Genomic DNA, 22491 nt, shown 5'->3' on the forward strand with positions numbered 1-22491 from the left:
TAAATTCTCTTTAAAATGTGTAAATTCTCTTTTTTAAAATCTTGATTGATTTGTGCCTATAGTAACAAGCCGTGCACACATCTAGGTTCCAGCTGACATTCTCATTGGTGTCACTTTGTTACAAAACATCTCCAAGAAGTGGAATTGAAAACCATCCAGCAAACAGAAAGCACCATTCTTGTTCTTAGTCTGGGACAGTGGCCAACATCACAGGACCATTCTGACAAATGTTTTCTCAGACTTCCATTGCATATAAACTAAGTCAAAAGGGACATCCGTATACTGGAAATGGGCTGTAAATGTAGTTCAGAAGCAGTAATGTTTATGCTGTACATGCATTCAGTGTTATTATTGACATTCTAGAAATCATTAGAAATAATAGGGGGATTTTTCAAAGGGAATTGTGTGTCAATGCTATGCTCGGTATGCCTGCTCGCTTGGCGATAGACAAAGCCCTGAATAGGGTCGAGGAGCAGAATCCAGGTCAGGGGTATTAAATTAAAATTCACAGAGGTCTGATCAGCAAAACTCTCTTCCAGCAGAGGTCTGAATCGTATGTTTGTCCATTGACTCAGATCCTTCACATCACAGCCCCCTCTCCTCTTATATCACAATCATGTTCTTACATCAGTGTCCTCTGCCCCTGCAAAGTAGTGTTCTGAACCCCCATTCACATCACCGTCCCCACAGCACTGTCCCCCATAGCAGTGTCCTCTCCCCTTCTCACAGCACCCCCCACAGTAGTGTCCTCTTCTCCTCTGGCCCTCCCCCCACCAGAGCAGTGTCCTCTGCCCCTCTCACATCACCCCCCCCAGTAGTGTCCTCCTGTGTCCCCCCCCCCCCCACAGCAGTGTCCTCTGCCCTTCTCACATCACCCCCACAGTAGTGTCCTCCTCTCATCCTCTGGCCCTCCCCCCCCGCCAGAGCAGTGTCCTCTGCCCCTCTCACATCACCCCCCCCCACACAATAGTTAGTGTACTCCTGTGCCCCCCCCTCTCCACAGCAGTGTCCTCTGCCCTTCTCACATCATCCCCCCCCCACAGTAGTGTCCTCCTCCCCTCCTCTGGCCCTCCCCCGCCAGAGTGGTGTCCTCTGCCCCTCTCACGTCACCCCCCCCACAATAGTTAGTGTGCTCCTGTGCCCCCCCCCCTCCACTGCAGTGTCCTCTGCCCTTCTCACATCATCCCCCCCCCCCCCACAGCAGTGTCCTCTGCCCTCCTCACTGTTGTGGATGCAACAGCATGTACTATATACAGTATTGTGTGTTAATATCATTTGACCAGTGGATGGCACTGTACACTAAGGTTACCAGTTGTGCATATCTGTAAAACTTGTTGGTACTTTTTTCTTTTCTCTCTCTCTTCATAACCAAGATGTATGCTGTTACAGTTTGCTGAAATGTTTTGTATGTTTGCAACTTAAGCCACACAAGTAAACCAAGTTCTGCCTCATCACAAGCTACTAGTGTCTTCTCTAACACATAACCAACACTCACATCACCCCCCCCCCCCCACAGTAGTGTCCTCCTCTCCTCCTCTGGCCCTCCCTCCACCAGAGCAGTGTCCTCTGCCCCTCTCACATCACCCCCCCCCAGTAGTGTCCTCCTGTGCCCACCCCCCCCCCCCAACAGCAGTGTCCTCTGCCCTTCTCACATCACCCCCCCACAGTAGTGTCCTCCTCTGGCCCTCCCCCCACCATAGCAGTGTCCTCTGCCCCTCTTACATCACCCCCCACCCAAAAATAGTGTGCTCCTGTGCCCCCCACCACCACAGCAGTGTCCTCTACCCCTCTCACATAACCCCCCCCCAGTAGTGTCTTCGGCCATGTCACTGTGCCATCGGGAGCGCCATGGTCATGTCATTTAAGAGCCAGTTCTTCCCTGGAGTCATCACTGCTGTCATCCTCACAGCAGAGCCAACAAGGGTAGGCAGGACAGTTCTGGATGGAGGGTGGGAGCTGTCCAAGTTAACTTATGTTCTTGGTCTTATGTCCCCAGTGTGTCCCAGCCTGCTTGCCGTATTTTGATTTATTCAAAAGAGAAGTAAAAGTTGAGTCACACAGACATTATTTAACATGCATGCACTTAAGATGAAAAGATCAATCCAATCCTAGGCCTGCTTTAAAGGAGCTCATTACCAATAGCTATGTTTGAAAGAAAATGTAAATGTTTTTTAATCTTAGCTTGTAAATGCCAGTCTCAAGAGTATCATGAAAACTATAGAAACCTTCAGCTCTGGCATGGGAGCTTTCAATACAGTTCTTCAAGCGACTCTATTGTTATACTACATTTTTGCAGCCACCCCATACCTGATATACTGTAAATACTCACCATTTATTTTGCCTGTGCCATCTAAAATTGCTCTGATCCTGAGAAATCTTTATGTGAAATTTACAGGGAACCCCACTGTGATCGACTGCCTGGCACCCTTCCTGGGTACCTCCACCAGAGAACTGCTTCCTCGCTGCTGGAACACAGGAACAAGGTATTATAGGTGGGAATTGCACCCAAAAACTAGACAACACTAGCTTAGGTGAAACAGGATCTGTTTTTATTGAAAATTCACACAGAATTTATGCCATACAATATCAAATAAGAGCTTGATCACATTATCCTAAACAATGCAAACTTTAAACAGTAATATCATCAGTACATCTAACAATACATCTAATGAATAGCTAACAGTAACCTAATTAAACAGTGATCTAGTTAACAGTAATCAACAGCCAGGCACCCAGACCAGCTTTGCTTAGTCAGGGGGCCCACCCCAGACAGTCCGTCAACAAGTCCACAACCCTGGATACACAAAGCACATAACACATGCTGTCTTTCAGGTGTTTGGCTTTCACGTGTGTAATTTGTCCACTAGAAAAGTCATCATAAGACAAAGCTTATATAATGTTCCAGCAGTCTAAAAAAGTAGAAATAATTTATCTTCATACTGTAGATTTCTTGAGGAAGATTGTTGATAATTCTTTCCCAAGTGGAGGAGCTTCTCCAACCCAGTCTTCAGGAGGACCTTCATATTTCCTCTGACCATCTGCTCTGTGAAATGGGTGACACAACGGTGCCTACGACAGGGAATAGTGAATATGTGTCACCGAATTCAAGGAAGTAAATGTATGGGGATCCTTACAAAGTAAGATTACAAACTGCAAGATCATTCAGATGAATAGTTATAGGTTGGAAATAATTGAAATACAATGTGCAGATTAATATTGATTGATTTTACATCTTTGACCATACATATGCTTTAAATTATAATGAAAGGCAAAACTTTTGGGGGGTTTTGAATAGAGTGGAGATGGATTATTATTATTATTATATAGTATTTATAAAGCGCCGATAGTTCGCTCAGCGCTGTACATTACAAAGGACAGAACATGTGACAGAACAATACCAATACAATGCAAAACATGAGGGGATTGAGGGCCCTGCTCTTTCGAGCTTACAATCTAGGAGGGAGGAGATAGTGGTACAGGAGGAGATAGCTGTGGGGGATGGAGTGGTAGGTAGAGTGGTAGGAGGTAGGCAGGTTAGCAGCGGGTGGGGTAGGTTTCCCTGAAGAGATGGGTTTTCAGGGTGCACCTATAGGAGAGGAGAGTAGGTGATAATCTGATGGGTTGGGGCAGGGAGTTCCAGAGGATGGGTGACACCCTGGAGAAGTCCTGGAGGCGGCCATGGGAGGAGGAGACCAGGGAACTAGAGAGAAGGAGGTCTTGTGAGGAGCGGAGTGTGCGTGCTGGGCGGTACTTGGATATTAGGTCAGTGATGTAGTTCGGGGCAGTATGGTGGACGGCTTTGTACGTCAGTGTTAGGATTTTGAATTTGATCCGTGGCGCAATCGGAAGCCAGTGGAGGGATTGGCAGAGGGGGGTGGCGGAGACAGAGCGGTTGGAAAGGCGAGGCAGGCCAGTGAGGAGGGAGTTGCAGTAGTCGAGTCGTGATATGATGAGGGAGTGGATGAGCTGTTTAGTGGTTTCTGGGGTTAGGAACGTGCGGATTTTGGGGATGTTGCGGAGGTGGAGTCTGCACGAGTTTGTTAAAGATTGGACTTGGGGCTGGAAGGATAGGTTGGAGTCCAGAATGACACCCAGTACTCTGGCCTGCAGGGCGGGTTTGATGGTAGCGTTGTTGGATGTGATGGAGAAGTCAATGGGGGGTGGTGTCCGGGCTGGGGGGAAGACAAGAAACTCGGTTTTGGAGAGGTTCAGTTTAAGGAAGTGGAGTGACATCCTGTCTGATATGTCGCTCAGTAGGTGTGTGATTCGGGCGGAGAACATCTTTCAGTTTTTATTGCTGTCTTTGCATTCCTTAGGGAGATTCACCTTCTCTATTTGTCCTGTTTACCGTTATCATTGAAAGTGAAAGTTAAAGAAAATCCCACATTTTGGGTTATCTCCAGAAAAGTAATAGAGGGGAAATCTTCCATATGTGACAAAACAAATGAAAAATTGATTCATATATGTTAATTGAAGGATTTATTGTTCGAAAATTGGTCATTACATAATGGCTATATCGCTGGCTCTCACAACCGTGTTCGTTTTTAGAAAAGGCGCTCGAACGATTGTTTGACTATTGTGGGAAGGACCGTTTATAACTGGCCTTGCATCCAAGTAAAAAAGTAGCAACTAACCCATCTGCTATCCGTTTGTGTATGGCCAGCCTTACAATCTGAATGGAAGTGCTTTGATTACAAATGTGTAGGAAAGATGTGAAAGAAGCGTCTTGCCAGAATGGGTCCTTTCCAAATGTTAATTATGACCCTGTCCTCTCCTTGCAGCACATTCTCTCCCTCTGTTCCTTGTGTAGAATTTGGAAAGCTGTGTGGGAAAAAAATCTTTGCAGAGCCACCTCCTTGTGGAACCGACCGATGGAGGCGAACGAGAGGTGGGAGATTCAGAGATCTGAAGGACTACGACTCTACTATGCCAATATCGAGGACCACTCATCATATGCCGTGTCCAGGTTCTCTATGATCCTCTCATCAGGACTGAACACATACAGTAGGTCTTATTTTTTTACAGCTCCTCTAGTTTGTACTTTTTGTTACCTTTGCCATTCTGTGACAGTTATCCACAGGAAACCTTTACTGTCTGAAATATGTTGTTGCCATGGTTAACCACCTGCCTACTGGGCACTTCTACCCCCTTCCTGCCCAGGCCAATTTTCAGCTTTCAGTGCTGTTGCGATGACAAGTCATGCAACACTGTACCCGTATGACATTTTTATACATTTTTTCATACAAATAGAGCTTTCTTTTGGTGGAATTTAATCACTGCTGGGTGTTTTATTTTTTGTACTGTAAACAAAAAAAAAGAGCAAAAAATTTTAAAAAAAAGTTTTTCTATTATAAAATTTTGCAAAGAGGTAAATTTTCACCTTCACTGATGTGTGTTGATGAGGCTGCACTGATGGGCACTGATGAGGCAGCACTGGTGGGAATTGATAGGTGGCAATGATGGGCACAGATAGGTGGCACTGCTGGGCAGCACTAAGAGGCACTGATGGGTGGCACAGCTGGGCAGGCATTGATGGGTGGCACTGCTGGGCACTGATGGGTGTCACTCATGGGCGCCACTGCTGGGCACTTTTGGGGCAGCACTGATAATCAATGCCCTGAATATCAGTGCAGATCTCCTCTGTGACACTTGCCGGTTATCGGCATTACTTTCCTCACCCTGTGACAGCGTGAGGAAAGTGCTGTCTATAGCCGGCAACTGTATTTACTTTGTGATCAGCTGTGTCATTGGACACAGCTGATGACGTAGTAAAAGGCCGCTGTGATTGGCCTTTTACCTTAACATGTGTCCGTAGGACACAGCGATCACAGACAGCGCCTGGTGTGCGCCGCTGGGGGCGCAGGGGAGGGGGTATGTTCTGGGAGGACATCATATGATGCCCTCCCAGAACTGGACAATTGCACTGTAGCCATCATTCAAGTGGTTAACCTACTTTAACAAAATGCTATTTTCCTGGCTGATACATTCTGAGTCACAGACTTTGTATAATTATGCTCCATGCTTGTTCTGGGTCATTGCTGTAAAATACAGGTTGTGCTGTATATGTAAAACCAAATCCGTTTATTTTAATCTTGGATAGAGTAGAGTAACCCTGTTGGGTATTTGTTGCTCTCTGTGTCTGACTCGAGGGATTTATATTCATTTAATGTGCTGTATATGCAACAGGCAACAAAAGGAAATCCCAAAGTGAGAAATCCTGTCTTAAATGTTATAGACACTATCTAGCTAACAAACTATGCAGGGACCATAACTGTTTTTGCTCAGTTTCAGAAAAGATCTTTTTTACCTTTTTTGTACAGTCTGTTCAGTCTTTTATGCAGTAAAGCATGCTTGTTATACTCACTGTGGAACCTAAGGGGTTAATCCTCTGCACTGTGTAAAAAGGCTGTTTGATCCTGTCTTCTCTGCTCCTCCCCAATCCGTCTGCTGACAGTACAGAGCTCTAGGAGTAGCTCTGCACATGCTCTGTTTGGTGTGTATTGCTAGAGAGTTTTTTTTTTTTTTAGAAGGTGCATGTGATCAGCACAGGGCCAATAAGCACTGTCCAGACAGAGGGTCAGCGCACAATGCCCGCATACCAACTCAACACAGTGGTGTGAACTGGACACAGGAGACAAGGCATTTTTCCTTGTCCATGCAATGGGACTGTTGGAAGTGGGACTGCTGGAATAGCCACCCAACACTGCATCTGGTGTGAATATGTATGACCTTAAATCCCTTTGGAACTCTTCACACCAATGCACTGCAGGTACAGTGTGTTTTTAAAAGTCCTGTATGCTGCATTTTTGGTGCCTGTTTAACCACTTTCTGACCGCCCATAGTACATTTACTGCAGGTGTATAGCACATACAGGCAAAGCAACATATGTGTCTATCACCTGGTGATCATGTGATCACTATGTCAATGTCAACAAAGCTGTTATGAAACAATATGATTCATAACCGCTTTGCTTCCTTTACTAGTGAGCTGTGATTAGCCCACAGCTATCACATTGTACCTGGGCCACAGCACCCTGTACCATGTGATTAGCTGAAGTCAATCACAGATCACTAGTATTCACAGCTGTCATGAGCTTAAAATGTTACTAAACCCACAACAGTAAAATCAGTCTGTTTATGCAGTAAAGCATGCTTGTTATACTTACTGTGGAACCTAAGGGGGTTAATCCTCTACATTGTGTAAAAATGCTGTTTAATCCTGACTTCTCCGATCCTCCCTTTCTTCCAGTGTCCCCCTCTTATCTCCTGATAAGACATATATTGTGTGGAGACACTCCGCACATGCTCAGTTTGGTGTGTACTGCTAGAGAGTTTTTTTTTTCTTGGGAGAGTGCATGTGATCAGCACAGGGCCAATCAGGACTGTCCAGACAGAGGTCAGGGGTTCTGCATCCTCCTAGAGCAGAAAGAAAAGAAAAGCTTTAACCAGTGCTCTGCTGAACACTGATCGAAGTCACAAGACTGCTCTAACTGCTGATGGGAAAAGGTATTTAGCAGTTTATATTTACAAGAATAATTTAATTTCCATGTTCTGTGTACTCTGGGAGACCAGATAGAGTGAATGCTGGGTTTAATAACACTTTAAACCATTTACAAATGTCCATTCATGACAGTTTATTCATGATATTCACTGTACCAGAAATTAAGGTGTAAAAAAATAAAAAGTAAAAAATCCCTGATCACCCCCTCAGAGTAGTACAATGTTACTATGGTAACATTGAACTACTCTGATGAAAGTATTTTTTTAAAAATAGTAAAAAAAAAAATTTAAATATTGAATAAAAACAATGTTTTTTTAGTCATTGACTTCTCCATCATGTCCAACAACGCCACCATCAAACCCGCCCCGCAGGCCAGAGTACTTGGTGTCATTTTGGACTCCAACCTATCCTTCCAGCCCCAAGTCCACTCTTTAACAAACTCGTGCAGACTCCACCTCCGCAACATCGCCAAAATCCGCACGTTCCTAACTCCAGAAACCACTAAACAGCTCATCCACTCCCTCATCATATCACAACTCGACTACTGCAACTCCCTCCTCACTGGCCTGCCTCGCCGCTGGCTATCCCCGCTTCAGTCCATCCTGAATACGGCTGCCAGACTCATTCACCTTTCCAACCGCTCCGTTTCCACCACCCCCCTCTGCCAATCCCTCCACTGGCTTCCGATTGCACAACGGATCAAATTCAAAATCCTAACGCTGACGTACAAAGCTGTCCACCATACTGCCCCGAACTACATCACTGACCTAATATCCAAGTACCGCCCAGCACGCACACTCCGCTCCTCACAAGACCTCCTTCTCTCTAGTTCCCTGGTCTCCTCCTCCCATGCCCGCCTCCAGGACTTCTCCAGGGTGTCACCCATCCTCTGGAACTCCCTGCCCCAACCCATCAGATTATCACCTACTCTCCTCTCCTTTAGGCGCACCCTGAAAACCCATCTCTTCAGGGAAGCCTACCCCACCCCCTGCTAACTTGCCGACCTCCTCCACTCTTCCTACCACTCCATCCCCCACAGCTATCTCCTCCTGTGCCACCATCCCCTCCCTCCTAGATTGTAAGCTTAAAAGAGCAGGGCCCTCGATCCCTTCATGTTTTGCATTGTATTGGTATTGTTCTGTCACATGTCCTGCCCTCCTTTGTAATGTACAGCGCTGAGCGAACTATTGGCGCTTTATAAATACTGTATAATAATAATAATAATAATAATAGTCTTTTTTCAACATGCTGTCCCCAGTCAGTGTCCCTAATCACTGCCACATCTGTCAGATCATGACGCTGTTCTGTGCTGGTGACGGTATGTAAAAGAAAATGTGAAATAAAAACAAATTTTATTTCATTTCTTCATTTTGAAAAAATTGTGACAACAAAGTTACAACTTCAAAAAACTTGCCATGCCTCTTACTAAATATCTCAGACTGTCTAATTTCCAAAAAGGAGTCATTTGGGGGGTATTTGTATTGTCCTGGCATTTTAAGGGCCTCAAGAAATGAGATCAGCCGTCAGTACATCAGGATTAATGAATTTTCAAATATATTCCAAAGTTCATGAATGCTATAACTTTTCTACAGATTAAATAACATACACTTATTTTTTCTTTACCAGTGACATGTAGCAGAATACATTTTGTCCTAGATCTATGAAGAAATTTTTTTTTTATTAGATATGTTTTATAACAAAAAATATATATTTTTAAAAAAAATTTCAGTCTTTTTTCTTTTATATAATAAAAAATAAAAAACCCAGTGGTGATCAAATACCACCAAAAGAAAGGTTTATTTGCGTGAAAAAAAATTATATAAATGTAATTTGTATACAGCGTTGCATGACCACACAATTGCCAGTTAAAATAGCAGGGTGGCCAAAATGCAGCTCCCCATTGAAATAAATGGCAAACACACTGCAACTGTGTTTTTGCTGGGCTTTTTGAGTCACGTATCTGTTTTTCAAATGTGCAAGATTGGAATCAGGCAACCAGAAAATGCACCAAAAACACATCAACAACACGCCAAAAACACATCAAAAACACATATGTGCTTTTACTGGAGCAGTGTGAAAGGTCACTTTAAAAACCAGAGCTTTAACTCAAAATCTGCCCATATTGAAAACACGGTATACTTTTGGCTTCAGGTACTGGTGCCAGTAGACTAACATGGCTGCCAGGCAGTTAGTATGTTCAAATAAGGGGTCAGCAATGGCAGTCTACATATATTATTAAGGTTTTCTTTAGGATGCATGGCTGCAAAGTGACTTTTTAAGTGATGCAGAATACTTGTAAGTATTGTCAAACCTTGTTACCCATAATAGGCAAATCAGCAACCACTTTTCAACATGTTGGAAAATGTTTAGTGTGACATCCTTTGTAGGAATTGAAAGAAAGGGAATGATTGTTTTGGAGTTCCTGCCAGTCCCTCTGCTTTCCTATTAAAACCTGACCACACTAGGCATGTGTTGGGAGCTAATTCAATGAACAGACTTGAGAAGACATGTCCCACCTACACAGCCTTTTACTGGGATGATCAGTGTCCTGCTGTTTCTCCTCCACCAGTTCCTTTCAGCTGAGAACAAAGGGTATGTGATCACTTTAAAAAAGTAGAAAAAAAGTTGTTTATAATATTTTTTTTTATATCTACAGTATACACATATGTTTTACCTTTTATTTCTATTTTAAACTGTATGGATGGTTTTACATACAAGGTGAGGGTTTACATATACTTTAAACCTCTCTCTGTTGGACGCAATCTTGCTGTATTGCCCCAGAGCTTTTATTATCCTGCTCACATATTGTTCCCATGTTTTGAGATTTTAACTGTAAAGTCAAAAGTCAGCAGCTACAAATCTTATAGCTGCTGGCTTTTAATAAATGGACACCCTCCTGTCCCAAGATCCAACGCCGTCCTCACCCGGACTAGTTCTTCACTAGCTTCCGGGTTCCTGACGCCGGCATCCTAACTGTGGGCAGCCGGCTGTGCGGCTTTTAGCTTCCACTGCGAATGCGTAAGTCACACTGTGCTTTGAGAATGGTCCCGCAGTCTTCTGGGACCTGGAGGGAGGGGGGGAGGACAACTTCTGCTCAGATCCAATGGGGTTTCTAGTTCTGTTACCCTAGTGAGCATCAAGAATGTCCTCACAAAACACGACAGGGGTTGTAACCCTCCCTTCCTTCTCTATCCAAAATGAAAAAAGAAAAAATGTTGCCTTTAGTTCTACTTTAATAGAATTACCAGAACTTCCATGCCCTGCTATTGGCATTTGTGGATCCAGAAATGTTAGGCACAGAAATTTAGTGGTAGTTTTGTGGAATTTCCCCCGAGATAAGCAATACATACTAGTCATGTACTCTTCACTTCATTCAAAGATTGAATAGAAATAGGTGAAATTACAGAATAAAGGCTCTACGATGTCATCTGGTGGTCATATGTGGCACTGTAGCCTCTGTAATATTTCAGACAATTCAATATCCAAATTGCAATTAAAGTCATTCAGTCAAAAAAGTAGGTAAATCAAAGTTATCATATGACCAAAACAAATGTAGGCATGTAGGCATGTGGTATAGCTAGTAAGTTTGGTCTGCCCAGGTTAGGGAAGAGTTAAACTTTGGGCTACTGGTTTCCCAGACTTTCTTTTTGGTCTTGCCTTCCTTCCAACTATATGTATAAATAGGAGGAAGGACGGGCTTGAGAGGAGGTGAGAGGGGCTTTTTGACGGGACTAGACGGGAAGCAGACAGATCTCAGCGCAGGAAAAGATGTAACCTGAAGTCACCTTCATCTACCACCCTTAGGGAATATTTCAAGTATGGACTTTGCCAAGCATGGACACTCACCTTTAGAGCTGATTCACACATGTGCGGGGAAGAATGACGCTCAGGTTTCACAGCTAATTGATACAGAAGCTGTTCACAGGTTTACATCAGGATTAGCTCAGGATCTTATCCAGTTCACACTTATGCGGTTTAGGAACAGTTCCCATAGAAGTCAATAGCCCGTAATCTGCACCTGAACCTGAAGCCACTGCTCAGAAATTGGACATAACTCTTTTTAAAACCACACTGAATCTGTACTAAATCTGCACTGGCCGTGCAGTTGCCATATGTGAATAGGCACCATAGGAAGCAATGGTATTTCACATGTCATGTGGATTGGATGCGGTTCAAACCACCTCCAATTCGCATATATGTGAATGGGCACTTACAGGTATGCCTGGGCAGCCACAAGCATAGTTAGTTAGGAGGACTGTGTTGCATTTAAACTGTGATGTCTCCTACACTTTTGTAAAATTCATTAACTGTTCTTGTTCCAAGGGGTGCATGGTGGTTCCTGGCACATTGAAAGAACAGGGCTGGTATAATACACATGGGGTATGGGAGTAAGGCCACTACAGAGCGTTAACTTGGCAGAAGAATTGGAGAAAGAGAGCAGTTACCATGGGAAACCAAGAACTGGTGGGAAGTGAACAGCAGCGTGATACCTTGCATGGGTGACAGGTCCTCCAGCAGTGAGAGGAATGATGTTCTGGCTCCATCCCTAGTGGCTGATTTCCCCAAAAGTGTTTGGGACCGAATCCAAGGTACGGAGACTTCATGGGGTTTATTTACTAAAGCTGGAGAGTGCAAAATCAGACTAACTTCTGCATAGAAACCAATCAGCTTCCAGGTTTCATTGCCAAAGCTTCATTGAACAAGCTGAGGTTAGAAGCTGATTGGTTTCTATGCAGAAGGGAGTCTGATTTTGAACTCTCCAGCTTTAGTAAATAAACCCCCATGTGTCCAGCTGCATATTACGGGAGCATGGAAGGAGTTAAATGTGCGTGCACACATGAGGTCCGTGTTATGTGCACAGCGGGACGTCATTCTGTCACTGGGAGAGAGGTGACAGAGATACGATGGATGGGTGGAGAGGGCATGGCTCAGCATTGTCCCCCCTAAGAGCAAGCACTCATGGACAGGGTGTGTAGTAACACAAGACAGCATGTTTCCCAGAGACTCTGTATGTTCAACTACTGCACACAGGGTTTGACTTGTCTCTAAGTCAGGGTACTGCTATAATGTTGATGTCCCATGAATGCCCCGCTTAGTCCCAGGCATTGACGAGAGCATACACATAGGAAAGGTACCCCCATGTGCAGAATGTGTAGGCCCCTCCCACAACTACATATAATATTCAAGGAAACCAGTTGATTAGTAGTGCCAGTTGAAATTATATGTGATTGTCAACTCTTTCTTTAAAGTCATACTTGTCCCTGCACCCTCTTGTCCATACATGACCAAGCTGTATTATTTGAAATGTAGTGGAGTCAAGTGAGGTCAGGGACCTGCCTGTGAGTGAATCTCAAAAAGGCTGTATAGAATTACCAAACCCATGTGCCCATATATATTTAAATTGTGTATACAGCTCTACTTTGAATAAAATATCATTTTCAGGTAGACTTGACTTCTGAGATATGAGTTTTGAGATTTGCAGTCAATGGCTTTTATAGTTGATATAAACATAGAATTAGATGGATGCTGCCAATGTCTTTAATTGCCGTTGCTGTAACTATTTTTCTTTCAAAGAAAACGTTCTTCCCTCTCACAAACAGTATCAACAAAGAGGTCCGTTTCTAACAATTTGCTGACCATGGCTGCTTATAAGAGGCGGAGGCGAGACCTGCATCACATTCCCATAGAAAGGAGATTATGAGATTTGAGAAATAAATGGCGAGGTTTGAATAGTTCTTCAGTATTCTGCTGGGCTGGCTGGTTAACCCTTTGTACCATGCAGTTTAAATTTAAGGAACTGTCCAAAACTCCACAGAAGTCAGCAGACAAGCAAGAAAATATGTTACTGTACATACCTACTACTGCCAGGCTTTAGGAGAGTCGGAAGGTAATGCTTCATTTAACCCTATTTATCCGTTTCTGGCTAGACTGTTATAATAGGGGTTAAGTGAACAGATATTAGTTGGTTAAGATTAAGGGGGGGGGGGGCTACAAGGGATTTCAGAATTAATTTACAAATACATTTATGACTTTTATGACCTTGGCAGACCATTACATACATTTATACTGGCACTTCCTCTGTGTTCATGACTGGCTGCAATAGACTCAAGGTAAGATATATCAGTTTTGGGGATTTCCTGATCTCTTTGTCGCTTACTATTACTGATCCATCAAAATCAGATTATTATAATTCAGTAGATATGTTTTCAGTGCATTGCACATGAGTGTTATCGTAGAGGGCAGTGCGGTTGCTATGTATTCAAAGCAGACTGAAACTTCAAGATTTGCTGTTAAAGCTCTTTTGAAGGAGCACAACGTAATGGACAATGTTGAACCCATAAACGCAGTGGTTGGCCAAGGATGTATATGAAACTTAATGCAGTAGATGAAAGATACAACATGCTTACTTCCCTTCGTCACTGGAAGATGTCCAGTAGTGTCATCAGCACAGAACGTGCAGAAACAAGCACCAACACCCATCTACTGTCTAGAGAAGTCTGGCCAGAAGTGATCTTCATGGAAGAATTTGTGCCAAAAAGCCATAACTCCAACATGGAAACAAGGCTAAGAGACTCAACTATTTACAGTATAAAAACATATTAACTGGGGTGCAGAAAAATTGCAGCAGGTGCTCTAGACTGATTAGTCAAAATTTGAAATATTTGGTGTAGCAGGTGGCCATTTGTTTGCTGAAAGGCTGGAGAGCGGTACAATAATGAATGACTACAGGCAACAGTGAAGCATCCTTGCAAGTGTGGGGCTGCATTTCTACAAATGGAGATTTGGTCAGGAATAATGGTGTCCTCAAAGCGTATCTATCATATCATACCATCAGGGAGGCGTGTGATTGGCCCCAACTTTATTCTGCAGCAGGACAACAACCCCAAACATACAGCCAATGAAATTCAGAACTACCTTCAACTATAGAACAAGGAATCCTGGAAGTGATGGTTTGGCTCCCACAAAGTCCTGATCTGAACATCATGGAGTCTGTCTGGGATTATGTGAAGAGACAGAAGGATCTGAGGCAGCCTACATCTGCAGCAGATCTGTGGTTACTTCTCCAAGATGTTTGGAACAACCTGCCTGTCGAGTTCCTTCAAAAACTGTGTGCAAGTGTACCTAGAAGAATTGATGCTGGCTTGAAGGCAAATGGTGGTCACATTCGTTTACTTTCCATTTTGTTGATTTAATAGAAATAAACTATTAGCACTTCTATTTCTGAAAGCATTCTTAATTTACAATTTAATTTTTCACACCTGCCTAAAATGTTTGCACAGTAGTGCGGGTGTGTGTGCAGTGGTGTATTTAGGTTTTGTGCTGCCCTAGGCAACACAAAAATTGGCGCCCCCCCAGAAAGAGCCTGATATTGACAGAATACCCCTGCCCTCCACCCGAGCCTTCTACTACCACTGCCCTCCATACACCAGCCACCATCCCCCATGGCGAGAGAGAGAAAGACACTAACCTTCACAGCTCCAGACATCCCCAGGAACGAGAGTCAGGCTGTGCATCCACAGTCATGAAATCCACAGCCTCTTTCGGAACCCACCAGGTCCCCATGCCGCGTGTGTCCCTTCTTTTGTCCCTTCTTCCAAGGGACAGTGCTGCCCCCCCCCCCCCTGAAAAATGCCACCCTAGGCAAATGCCTTGTTTGCCTTGTGGTAAATACACCCGTGTGTGTGTGTGTGTGTGTGTATGTGTGTGTGTGTGTGTGTGTGTGTGTGTGTTCTCATTGGAATATTTACCCAACTGTTCTGGTTCCAATGACAAGTCACCAGAACACATGCCAATGACTCTCCATTTCAGGGACATGGACAGCAATGAAAACCTGGAAGGGGTTCTAACTCTTGCACCTTCCAAGGAACAAAAATGTTCATTTTTAGAAACATTTTTATTAGCTTTGTTTATGTTTTTGAATAGCTTTTGCTGACCTATTTTTCCTATTCTGTTTTTAGATGCCGCCGTTTGATGCTCTACACACATTTTACCAAAGTCTAACAAGAACCAAGAGAGTGACGTCAGAAGCAGCAGAAGGCTCTGGGCTGTGCCGCTGTCTGTCTTCTGTGGATTTGGTGGCTCTGGGTGTGGGGAGTACTCTAGGGGCTGGTGTGTACGTCCTAGCAGGAGAAGTGGCCAAAGTGGACTCAGGGCCCAGTATCATCCTGTCTTTCCTGATTGCAGCCTTGGCTTCTGTGCTTGCAGGACTATGCTATGCGGAGTTTGGAGCTCGTGTTCCGCTCACAGGATCTGCCTACCTATACAGCTACGTGACAGTTGGAGAGCTTTGGGCCTTCATTACTGGGTGGAACCTCATACTTTCCTATGTTATAGGCAAGATTTCTTTTTTTCTACTAGAGCCTTTTTATAATCTCTAATTTAATTTTAATGATACCCTGTCACCATCTTGAAAAATTGCAGGTAAAAGCACAGGAAATCATGTGACTTTGGAGTCACACAAGTGTGAACTGAGCCTTAAACAAACTGAATCACATCCTGTTAGAATTTATTTCATTCTTAGAGATCGTTACATATTTTGAGTATACAGTATCCACAGTGTAAAATTTTTCATGGAATTGTATTAAAAAAAAATTCAAAAAAAGGGAAAACAGTAGGCTTTTCTACTGTGGCTGCTTTCTAAAAAGACAAACTGTAAGGGCTGGTTCACACAGCATTGAGCTGTGTATGGAATGTTTGCCTAGCACAGTTCCAAAGTAAGTACAAGCAAAATTGTTAGTGTGTACTGAAAAAAGTGCAAAAAATTGCATAGATTTAAAAAAATAAATAAAAGCAAGCACTGCAGGGCATTAATACATTGTCATATTTGGCATATGCTCTCACACCGCACGCAATAACATGCATTGTGTGAATAAGCCCTTCGATTTTGTTATAAAGTTATCCTTTAAATATGCAAGGGGAATAAATCTATTGTGTCCAATATTACATGCCAAAGTAATTAAAATTCTGTTCAGCCAGTCTTGTAATTTACATACTTCTGCCACACACTACATTATAAAGGATCACTGTTCTATTTTTCAGTTCTGCTTTCTGCTTTTGGGGTCTCCTCTCTGCACAATAGACAGAGGTGATAACAACTTTAATTTTTTGTCAAGTCAACAATCTAGAGGCAGAGAGGTGATACTGGAAGATAGTTTATTGGACCATAAATAAATGTGTCACCAGCCTGGCTGTGCAGTGTGGAAGAAGGGTGGCTGTACACAACTGCAAATCCTAAATCATGTAAACAGTAAATGTACTGTATATGTAATTAACCCCTTCCCACCCTGCCTCAGTGTCCCTTTACAGGGTCTTTACTCCTAGGAAAGGACCAGCCTATCACGTGACCACTGTGATTGGCTGTCACAGTGGTCACATAATTGGGAGCCCTTCCAGCTGGGTCCCGATCATTAGTAGAGACCAAGAGAGTTCAAAGATAGCTCAGTCACGGTGCTGGGAAAATGCAGTGAGCACACTCTTAGCACAGAAATCTCTGCCACTCATGGACACATATGTGCGGCTTGGAGGCGTCAAAGCTCAAACCCTTTGCACCGTACATATGCGCTATGCGGGCGGCAAGATTTTAAAGTGGACCTAGCATCAGATATATTTTTTCATGTTTAGTGCATGCTAAATAATATGTAAGTGTAACACAGCTAATTATTTATTAATTCTCACTGAAATCACCGCACTCCCTCAGATAATGTCTTTGTCTGATTTTCTGTCCAGACAGACAGCATCGTGTTTGTTCAGGCATTATCTGGGGTCATCATGTACTAGATTGAGATGCTGGCTCAGCCATACCACCCTCATGTAAATCCTGGTGCCTGTGCAAGTCTTGGCTGTGTTCATAAATGTCTGACACAAATAAGCCCTTGCTGCAGCCTCTCTCTCCCCCCCCCCCTCTCTCTCTCTCTCTCTCAAATATGCAGTTCAGTTTTGGGCACCAATTCGCAAAAAGAACATTAGGGAACTGGAGAAAGAACAGAGAAGGGCAACCAAACTGATAAGAGGCATGGAGGAGCTCAGCTATGAGGAAAGATTAGAGGAACTGAATTTATTCTCTCTTGAGAAGAGGAGATTAAGGGGGGATATGATCAACATGTATAAATACATCAGTGGTTCATATAGTGAACTCGGTGTAGAGTTATTCACCCTGAGGTCATCACAGAGGACAAGGGGACACTCTTTACGTCTAGAGGAAAAGAAATGTAATCTCCAAACACGGAAAGGCTTCTTCACAGTAAGAGCTATGAAAATGTGTAATAGACTCCCTCAAGAGTTGGTTCTGGCCAGCTCAGTGGATTGCTTTAAAAAAGGCATGGATTCTTTCCTAGATACACAGAATATAACTGGATACTTACATTTATAAGTAAAGTTGATCCAGGGAATATCCGATTGCCTCTCGGGGGATCAGGAAGGAATCTTTTCCCCTGCAGGAGTAAATTGGATCATGCTTTGCTGGTTGTTTTTGCATTCCTCTGGATCAACTGTGGGTATAGGATTATAACTTTTTAGTGGTTGAACTGGATGGACTTTTGTCCTTTTTTTGTCCTTTTTTCATGTAACTATGTAACTCTTAGGCCTCATTTACTAATGCAGCTTTTCTGTCTCCTTTAACCTGCCACAGCAGCCAGAGGGGGGCTGTACACATGTCGCAGCAAAATATACCTCTTGTTGCATTCGTTCTGCCACCAAACGTAACTTATTTACACTTTACTAGGTACACCTGTTCAATTGCTTGGTAACACAAATTAATAATCAGCCAATCGCTTGGCAGCAACTCAATGCATTTAGGCATCTAGACGTGATAAAGACGACTTGCTGAAGTTCAAACTGAGCACCTGAATGGGGAAAAAAGGAGATGTAAGTGACTTTGAACCTGGCATGGTTGTTGGTGCCAGACAGTCTGGTCTGAGTATTTGAAAAACTGCTGATCTACTGGGATTTTTATGCACAACCATCTCTAGTGTTTACAGAGAATGGTCCGAAAAAGAGAAAATATCCAGTGAGTGGCAGCTGTGTGGACAAAAATGCCTTGTTGATGTCAGAGGTCAGAGGAGAATGGGCAGACTGGTTGCTGTGGTGTAATGGTGTGGGGGATATTTTCTTGGTACTAGCAAGGTGTACCTAATAAAGTGGCCGGTGAGTGTAAGTGCATGTTTTATCATTTTGTTGCATGTTTGCATGTGCATTTTTGAGTGTTTTTGTACAGCATTTTCCAAGAGTTTTGGAGCTTTGGTGTTTTTATATTGGCCAATAGAGAAAATTATCATCTGTTACATATTTGTTGCCATGTGTTCTGCTTTCAGCTGCATAAAAAATGCACCAATCTACCTGAATAGATCTACAAAGTAGCTCCAAAACATTTCCAAGCTTTAGCTATTTGGCTTCCAGCGTTTTGGAGTGGAGCAATGAACCAACCATAGAAAATAATACATTTTTTCTCCCTGAGCGCTTTGGAGCTTTGAGCTATAACATGCTCAGGCGTGAATTAGGCCTTAAGCTCAAGGATGGCTTATTAATGATAAAAAATAGAGCATTTTAGAAACAATGCTGCTGTATAATATGTATAGTATAACATATCAGATATATAAACATGCAGACTTGTAAAATGCTGAAAGGGCAGTTTTAAGCTGTAAAAGTAGCTGTTTGACAAGGAGATTAGCTTCATAAATTAAAGTCCTGGCATTCGGAAGAGCTTCATAGGGAACACTGTGCCATTCACATCAGTCTCTGCTTATAAAGAAGCTTACAGCTTAATGTCACTTACACAGTCACAACTACATAATTGCTGGGTGCATAAGTAAGCCAAATTAACTATTTTTTTTTAGTTTGAGACTGTGGGGAAAACCTATACATTTCATAGTCGTATCCCAGTAGGAATTAAAATAATTCCAAGGCTGTGCAGTGTATACCTGTTGTATATTATTATATCACCAGACTTACTCAAAAGGACATACAGTAGATTGTGGAAGCTGAGCCCAGGAGAGGACAAAGGACTAGTCATTAGTATTGCCTTGTCTGCTCCCTTCCTCTGATCTTTTCCTCATTACTGACTTATCATACCTTGTTTTCATACTGTGTATCTGTCAGGGGGCAGCCACCTTGGTAGAGGCCTTTCATTTTTAATATCAGAGTGGCTTCCCTGATGTGGGAATAATGATCAGGGTGTAATCAAGGAGCAGCAATAGAAGTTAAAAAGGCACAGATCCATAGAATGAATGTAGCAGCAGGCATGCCCTTGCTCTGCACGTCCTCGGGTACAGTTTTCTCTCCAGCGAAGAGAAGAGTGAAGAGCAGGTGCATTACCAAATCTCACTCCAAATCTTATGAAACTAATAGTCAGATGCAGCCATACCTTAGAAGATCTTACATTGTAAATATAACCATTATGAGGCTTCAGGAATTTGTAGTCAGATCAAAGTGTTTGTAAAAGGCAAAACCCTTCTTTTTCAGTTTTTAATAAGGTATAAAAATAAATGTCTTTATGACGTAAGTAGTGCATGAGTAACCTTCTTATAGCAGAGAAAAACACTGGGATCCATAGTCCAATAAACCAGTCTTTATCAGGTATGTCAGGGGTTGCCTTTGGTAAGCTTTCTTCCACAAGATGCATCCACAGAGATGTGGAAGAAATCTCTGAGTCAAGACATAAAAATATGTATTGTATGACAAAAACAAATTCACATGAAGTAAGTTTGTGATGGCTGTAGAGCATAGGAAATCAGGACATTAAAGGAACCCTGTAGCAGAAGCATCCATTCCAAGTATTGTGCCTACCCTGCTACCAGCTGAGTAGGCATCAGAAGCTCAGAGCACTTTCTGGTCAGGAAGAAACTCCAAAGGAACCTTGAGGCTTGACAAAGAGGCAAGAATGCCTTGAAAAGTGTAGCCATGTCCCTGGACATCCCTTGGTGTCTGACAATATCCATTGGGTTTCTCTGGAAACTTCTCTCAACCAAGAAGTACTTTGAGCTTCCTATGCCTACCCGACTGGTGGCAGGGCTGCACAATCCTTTGACTAGATGGCTCTGCTACAGGCTTCCCTGGATGTCCTAATTTCTTATGCTCTACAGTAGGGATCTCCAAACTTTCTAAACAAAGGGCCAGTTTATTGTCCTTCAAACTTTAGGTGGGCCAGACTGTGGCCAGTGGGAGTGGAAAGTTTCCTGGCATCAGTGGGAGTAAAGATTGCCACATTTGGTATTAGAGGGAGGAACAGTGTCCCATCATTGGGAGGAAGAGTGCCCCATTACTGTTGTCAATGAGAGAAATGGTGCCCCATTGTTGGTGTCAGTTGGTAGAAAAGTGTCTTATATAAGTGGGAGAAATAGTGCCCCAAGGGCCGGATAAAGGCTAGAAAGGGACCACATCTGGCCTTAGGGCCACAGTTTGGAGACCACTGCTCTACATCCTTCACAAACTTACTTAAAGTGTTACTAAACCTACAACAGAAAAATCAGTCTGTATATGCAGTAAAGCATGCTTGTTATACTCCCTGTGGAATCTAAAAGGTTAATCCTCTGCATTGTGTAAAAAAACTGCTGGATTCTGTTTTCCTTAATACTCCTTCTTCTACTGTCCCCAATCCATCTGCTGATAGTACAGAGCTCTAGGAGTCATTCTGCACATGCTCAGTTTGGTGTATAGAATGACTAAGATCTGTTTCTTTCTTGCCTGTCCTATGGATACAACAGGAAGTAAGAGGAGAGCCTCCAAATCAAGGGGAAATCCCCTATTACACAGTTGTTGGCCGAACTGGATTTCCTATTACCTGATATGTGGAACCCATCACATCCTCCCTTTAAGGGTGAAGACTAGTATATGCAATATCATATAATATATGGCATCACTGGAGAGGTGGAGCTTATTGTGTGTCATTACATGTCATCAGAAATCAGGTAGAATGTTATTGAAAATAAACCTAACTGTATTTCACAACAGGCACTTCTAGTGTTGCCCGAGCATGGAGTGGCACATTCGATGAGCTGGTTGGAAAGGCAATAGGAAATTTTTTCAGGAGGATAATGCCCATGGACCTGCCAGGGCTGGCTGAATACCCAGATATATTTGCAGTGTGTCTTATACTCTTTCTTGCAGGTATTTTCTATATATGTCTACTGTTATTGCCTGTAAATAGCTTTACTGCATAGGATTAATCCCTTACCAACATGGAAGAAAAATATATTTGACATATATTTTAAAAATATTCTTCCCAAATATATTGACATATATTTGAAATACTACAATTTTGGCCATATTCAATATATTTATATATATATATATATATATATATATATATATATATATATATATATTATACTGTATGTTGAAATGCATTTTTATTACAAAATATATGAAAAATATTTTTAAAAATACATTTTCAAATATACTGTATGTCTTTAAAAGTACAAATCTACATTTTTGGAATGCATTTACAAATACATGTAAAAATATATGTTAAAATTACTTTTTTATATGTTAAAAAAAACTGAATATATTTAAATAAATATATTTTTGTAAAAATGTTTTTCATATATTTTGTAAAATATAAAAAACGCATTTCAACATGCAGTGTGTGTGTGTGTGTGTATATGTGTATATATATATATATATATATATATATATATATATATATATATATTTATACACATACATACTGCATGTTGAAATGTGTTTTATATATTACAAAACATAAGAAAAATATTTAAAAAAATATATATTTTTAAATATATTCTGTTTTTTAACATATAAAAAAAGTATTTTTAACATATATTTTTACATGTATTTGTAAAGGCATTCCGAAAATGTAGATTTGTATTTTTAAAGACATACAGTATATTTGAAAAAAATTTTTTTTTTAATTTTTCATATATTTTGTAATAAAAACACATTTCAGCATGCAGTGTATATATATATATATATATATATATATATATAAATATATATATATATATATATATATATATATATATATATTGCAATATATTT

General features: G+C 42.1%; 1 protein-coding gene across 2 annotated transcripts in view; it reads left to right on the forward strand.

Moving 5' to 3' along the window:
* Positions 1-4820: 4820 nt before the first annotated feature.
* LOC149457992 (cationic amino acid transporter 2-like) overlaps positions 4821-22491 on the forward strand; it is a 54098-nt gene continuing 36427 nt past the window's right edge. The window contains exons 1-3 of one of the 2 annotated variants that reach the window (XM_089682791.1): positions 4823-5004; positions 15459-15834; positions 21445-21600. In XM_089682791.1, the coding sequence (XP_089538917.1) occupies positions 15459-15834; positions 21445-21600 (532 nt within the window). In that variant the 5' untranslated portion in view covers positions 4823-5004. Of the gene's footprint in view, positions 5005-15458; positions 15835-21444; positions 21601-22491 lie in introns of both variants that reach the window. The other variant, XM_089682792.1, reaches the window with a different exon arrangement.

Source organism: Staurois parvus, unplaced genomic scaffold, assembly GCF_062004578.1.
Source record: "Staurois parvus isolate SC_StPar_1 unplaced genomic scaffold, SC_StPar_1.0 ptg000298l, whole genome shotgun sequence".
Classification (NCBI taxonomy): Eukaryota; Metazoa; Chordata; class Amphibia; order Anura; family Ranidae; genus Staurois; species Staurois parvus.